Here is a 6,519-nt window from a genome sequence, read left to right on the forward strand (position 1 = left end):
TAGGGGTTTTTGGTCATGTTTTTGTGCCTACAGCGGAGGCTTCATCATCTTATGAGATAGTTATCTCTTTGGCAGAAGAGTCAAAGGCAGAAATCCAGCTAAGTAACTCTCCAGTTATACCCAGCCTCCCAGATTCATGAAACAACACATTCATATGAGGTATACAAACAGAAATATGGGTGGAAAATACCTGAATAAAACAGAAAACTGTAGAGGAAAATGCTGTTAGTGTGCAACCTGTGCGGAGATGCTTAAAAAGCCCTATCAGTCAAAAACTCTACTGAGAAACAGAATTGTACCATCATTCTCAGCTCACTTGTGTCCAGATTATGTTGTAATTTTTAAAGAGGACCTTGTCTTTACTTTCTGCTTTAATGAATGTAAAGTATGGCTCTTGGTAAAGTTTACATTGTTGTTCTGAAGCATTTTTTCCCCTTATAGGTATACTGGTGGTGGTGCTACAAACAGAGATATTATTTAATATTAGCAAATTTCCTCTCTACATTTCTGTATGCAGTGGCAAGTACTCCATGCCAGTTATTTTGCTTTCAACTTTAATCCCAAGAGAGCTAAAATTCTGATTTTTGAAAATTTACCTGTTTTCCTTGGGCAATAATAAAGTTCTGACTATTGTTATGATTTTCCCATGCTGTAGGTATGTTCAGAATATGAATGTGGAAAAAAAAAGCCTGGTGTGACATTTCATATCCATCATAGACTATTAATATATTGTGTATTTTTAAAAGTGTTTTGCAATAACTTAAATTACTGTAGACATAGTTAAAGCAAAGAAGAAAATACTATTCTTCATATATTGTTCTATCTGCATCCCATATTAAACACTAATTCAGTGAGAAAGTAAAATACATTTCCCTCTTAAAATATAGTTATCTTTTTGTGGGTTTCCAGCTTTCATCACCAAGACAACTGTGGGTAAATTTTCATAACAATCTAAGTAATCAGTATTTATGTCATGTACAGTATGTCCACTGAAATATGGATGGACTTCTCTGGCTACTGCCACCTTTGCTTCTTGCACTAAAAAATTGCTAACAGAACTACATTTCTGTAAAGAACACAGATATTATATTTTTGCCCCAAGGAAACAAAGATCTGATCTTGGATGCGATTAATTTTCTTCAGCCTCAAAGATATCCAACAGCTGTTTAGCTTTAATGAGATGCTGAAACCCTCGTTATTCAGTAGAACACTTTTTCAAGAATGTTTCTTTGAAACCACTAAAGTTAAAGTGCACAGAAGTGCATTTCCACTCTGCCACACTGTTAGTGACATGATGGATGTTGTTCTGCCTTTATGCTGTTATAGTTGAAATAAGATGAGCCTTAACAACATGAAAAAGAAATAAGAATTTAATTTAATACTAGATAAGCTCTTTACTAAAGACAAAATGGGTAAAAAAGATAAGAAAAAGCTCATAAATAGATAAGTGATTAAGTTGGCAAGAGGATTTTATCTTTCAACTTAGTTGTTCTACTGGATTACAGAATTATTGAGTGAGTCTACCTATTGTTTTCCATAGAACTCAAACAAGGGGCACCAAAGGGAAAAGAAAACAAAAAACTAAGGAAGAGAAGCTTTTCAAAGCACAGTTTTTTTGAGCTTCAAGACTTTGCAAGCCTGTAACAAAGTGTGCCTGTGTTAAAACTTTTCCAAATTTTCTTGAGTAACATGAGGTCATTTCTGGAATAAGAGTTGTCTTTCCTGACATTCCAATGAGGAATTAGTGTGTTTTGGGAGACAGACAGATCCTTAGCTTGTATCAGTTATTTTCATTATCCTCAGCTAAACCAGGATAATTTATAAAACAAGGACAGACATGATGTTAATTATTCCTCCCATGGGATACACCATCATAAACCATTTTTGTTTTGTGTTTGTTTAGGTACAGCTCTCCATGCATCTGCCTGCTGTACATGATTCCTTACCCCTGATTGGGAAGTCAGTGGTGCTGCGTGCAGAAAGTGTTGCTCAGAGTGAGCAACAGTGCCTGACCTTGGCTCTTGGTGAACTGCCTGTCATGGAGTTTTTTAGTGTGAAGTTTCCCTTTTTTTTTTTTTAATGTAAACCTACTATGTAGAATACTCCTTTGCCCAAGGACTATTTCACTGCTTATACTAACGGGTAAACTGAAAACTGCAATATGTTCACTTATCACACAACTCTAAACCATTTTACATGAAATTAAAAAGAAAAAGGGAATTGTTTCCTAAAAAATAATAAATAAGGGTTAACTGCTGCTGTCAGGTACCTGGGTGTAAATCTGGAGTGAACCCACTGAGGTGAATGGGTACCTTTGGGAAATATTCTGTATATGTGGGTGCAGAATTAATTTTTTTAATCTGAAAAGTCTACACTTCATTTCCAGAGTGTTACATGTTTCCAAAGAAATAAGTGAAGCCCAACAGTACTCTCTTCAACTCAACCGTGTTTGCATGGTCCCAGTTCAGAAGATCTTTGGTGTAAATCTGAATTCCAGCCCATATTACACAAGGAGTAATGGGGCATTGGGCTGGCACATTCATAGGTTTGTTTCCCCATACCATGCTGTTTTCTGTTTTTGAATGTTTCTCCTTTTATCCAAGATCAGGCTGAGCTATGAACTGAAAAAAATCATGTTGGAAAGGATGTTAAACCAAAGGCTATATATGTATATAAAGTATGTTTAAAGCATTTTATTTTTATATTTTGAATGCTCTAAATTAATAAAAGACAAATTATAAAGCGTTTTGCTTTAGTTTTTGAAATTATCTTAGTATTGTCTTCTCTTTGGCCAAATACTGATAATAAAATGCTGTAACAAGGAACACTTTCCTTAAAACCATAAACTTTAACAGAGCTAATTTTATTGATTTTTAGCTATGAAATAGCATAGGTATGAAAAACCACCATTGCCAAATTCAGACAAAAGAGAGGCTTATTGAGCATGTTAATACAGGCATCCTTGAAAGTGCTGAAAACACATTTCTATTTTTAGCTTTTTGTTGCTTTTCCAATGCATTAAAAACACTTGTGAGATGAGACTTCACATGTGAACTGCCATTTTCAGGTAACAACGCAGAAAGGTGCTTCTTTAGGACTGCCAAGGAAAAGGGTTGTCCCTCCTTCATAGAAAGAACATTATTGCCAACAGAGTGAATGTAGTATGGGGGAGATACTGAAACTTTGCAAGATATATGCTTGTTTGATATCAAACCAAGTTTGATAATGAAGACACTTTTATATTTTATATATATCTATATATTTTATATATTTTAAGAGAATGATGTGTGATTTTTAATTATTTAAGGAGTTTTTAAAGAGAAAATGTAGAATGGCACAACTGCATGAACAAAAACTATGTCTTGAGTCAGCATAACAGAATTTACTGTATTTCACAGAGTTGGAATGGCTAGTAAGAATGCAAGTACATCCCTGGAATATTTATATTTATAGTGACTGGGAAAAGGAAAAATTTTAGCTTCAGAGCAACATTTTTTTATCTACAGAAAGGTGCATTTCTTCGAGGTGTATGGCTAGCAATATAAAACTGCAGATAGGCTACCTTGTTTCACCATTCCATGGCGGAAATGAAAGGCTAAAGGGGCAGTCAGGGTGCACTGAGCATTTTTATCACAGGACAGCTCTTTTGGGATAGTATGTCAAAGTGAAAAAAAAAATTTGCAGTAGAGTGTCATATGCCTAAAATCTTTTCTTTCTGTTAATTTATTTACTCATTTCTTCTATGAATCCCATGTTGGTTTGTCTTTTTATGCTACTTGATGCATTCTAATTACTTTCAGTATCTTTGATCTGAATGAGATTTATATAATATATATGGCTAAGAACATGTAGGATATTTAGCAGTATGCATGTTTTTAAGGTTGTGGCTACTTGTGCTGTTCTTTTCTATCCAAACTCCAAAGAACTTGAAAAGCTCTTATATGAATGCTGAAATCATACTGGGCTGAACTGAAACTGGACCCAAGACTGATTGAAGAGTTGCAGAGTATGGATCATTTTCTTAATGTGGAGTAAATGGAGCTGTCAGTTTACATTAGCTTAGTATCTGCCCCCCCCCAGGATTATTCCTTTTTTAACTTTAAAATACCCTGATAGTTTCTATTTTGCCATTTCAGCTGAAACTTTTTAAGAAGTATGCATAGGATGATTCTGTGTCGACAAAATTTCAGTTTGTCCTTTGAAAACTCAGTCTTAAGTCTGCTTTATATTTTCTCTTGGTCCAGTAAAACAATTACAAATGTCAAGGGCTATTTAATTATGCACTTACAGAAAAACATGTACTTAAATGTTTTCTTGGATCAGGACCTAGAGACCATATTTGTTTGGAATTGTATTAACATCAGTGCAATCTGAGGGTATTCAACACCATAAAGGATAAGAATCACTTTTGCTTTATTATAGGGTATTTTAGAATGCACGCAATTTTAAAGAGTACGTTTTTTCAGAAATGCTCCTTGTGATTAACTGTGTCCTGGAGCCATGCATAAACATATTCGTAAACCAAAAGCATCACTGCACCACCTGGAAGAAAAGATATTATTTTACTACATAGAAAATCCAGTATTTGCAAGATATTATAGAGCACTTCTAGTGTAACATAAACAAGAATATGGCAAAGCCTTATTTACAAAATGGATAAGTCTATTTCCTGAGTTCACTAAAAATTCACCAATTCATAAACCATACCAATTTTACTTAATATTAGATCATAAAGTTTATGTAAATAGCTTGTATATTAAATAAAATTCACTCTCAGTGTGATTTTTCCTAATACTTTTTCAAGATTAATGTTTTGCTTTGTTCTTCTAAAAGTGACACTTTTAGTCTGAATATATGTATATTTGTGTGCCTGTTTAAAAAGATTTGGCCATGAAAGAGCAACTTGACTGGTGGAATGGCAAAAATTCATCTTCAGGATGATAAAAACATTTCCAGGTAAGAGTCAAGAGAGGTTTTTACCTGTTTTTTCACCATGTCTAAAGCAGAAAATCATGGTGTGGAAGTGAGTATAATCTTTCCTGGCTACAAATCCACAGGCAAAGTTTTGATCTAATGAAATGGCATTATTTGCTAGAATTGGTAACAGTATAAAATCCCAGCTTGAAAGCCATAAAATATCTTTACTGTTAGTGAAGACAGACTGTAACTGGGCTGTATTACTATGTGAGATAAAGAAAGAGAACATTTCAGAAGGTATATATATATATATATATATATATATATATATAACTAAACAGATAAAGAAGCTTCTAGATGGAGAACTGGATAAAGGGAACCAGGCTGCATGATTAAAAATATATTATTTGTGGGTTCCAGCACTGGGGCATAAATATGATCTTGCCTTTGCCTGTTGGTTCAGTTGGTGGCTTGGAGAGGCACCTCTAACAAATGAGGCTTCTGCTGAACTGGGCTCTCCTTTCTAGGGATAGGCTAAGACAACCAGGCACATAGAATTACTACATGAATTTCTCCATATCATTTGTCCTAAGGAACCATCACCAGACTTGAAACTCTCTATGAAAAGGAACTCACAGAGAGCTAGACAGAACAGATGTTTGCAAAAGGCTTTGACCAACAAACAAATCATAGACAAAATGTCTAAGATGTGATTTGAACTCAAATCAAGGCTGATTCCAAATCTCATACTGTGTGATCTATTTGTGTATCTCTTTTCCTGTAAACACTCACATGCTGGAAGAAGGAATTACCTTCCCAGTCATAATAAAGACTGTATTATTGTTTCATCAGAAAGTTAAACCTATATGTTAGTTAGCCAATATAACTACAGAAGTATTTAGAATGAAGTTCACATGTAACTGACTTGCTGGATGTGGGCCAGAATGCATAGTCATTTGTGAGATGGAAAACTTTATTCCAAAATCTGCTGTGCTAAGAGGTACTGGGAAAGCTAAACACGGCCTTCTCTTTGTCTTGTACGTAATCTAGTATCTTTGGAGTGTGAGGGAAAAGGCTTTTAGCTCCAGAGCTCCTTGTTTCTCCTCCCCACCTTCCTCGTCCTGCACAATAACCAGGCATGGTCTAGTACTTAGCCAGATGGATTGGATATGCAAACATTTACAGACAAACCTAATGCCTCCTTTATACTGCAGAACAGGCTCTGTACCTACTTGCTTTACCTACGTGTGTTCTTGCATATTAAACAACCAGCTTGAACAACTGGAAATGCAATTTAATGGGAATGGGATACTGCTCAAATTGGGCTTCTGCTCTTTTTGACGCAGACTGCCTTTGTGGGCTGACAAAGTCTGAGGGCCCAGTGCTTTGCTTTCATGATTAATCAAAACCAGTCAGGAAAAAAAAACCAAACTCTAAAAGCCAAGGAAGATACAGCTTTCAACCACCGTGCTCCCACATTTGGAGTAACAATTACTAAGAAGGGGTCAAGCAACAACCCCAGTTTTAAGATGTCCTCTTAGTTTTCCAGGGCCATACAAGTCTCTTCCCAGCTCTGCTATCAGCTTTTTAGTGTCTGCCCCC

General features: G+C 35.3%; 1 protein-coding gene across 2 annotated transcripts in view; it reads right to left on the reverse strand.

Annotated features, from left to right (window-relative positions):
- Positions 1-4,391: 4,391 nt before the first annotated feature.
- SLC25A21 (solute carrier family 25 member 21) overlaps positions 4,392-6,519 on the reverse strand; it is a 232,023-nt gene continuing 229,895 nt past the window's right edge. For both annotated transcript variants that reach the window (XM_066552255.1, XM_066552256.1), the window contains one exon: positions 4,392-4,542. In XM_066552255.1, coding sequence (XP_066408352.1) covers positions 4,463-4,542 — 80 coding nt within the window. In that variant the 3' untranslated portion in view covers positions 4,392-4,462. The remainder of the gene's footprint in view (positions 4,543-6,519) is intronic.

The sequence above is a fragment of the Molothrus aeneus genome, chromosome 6 (genome assembly GCF_037042795.1).
Source record: "Molothrus aeneus isolate 106 chromosome 6, BPBGC_Maene_1.0, whole genome shotgun sequence".
NCBI classification, from domain to species: domain Eukaryota; kingdom Metazoa; phylum Chordata; class Aves; order Passeriformes; family Icteridae; genus Molothrus; species Molothrus aeneus.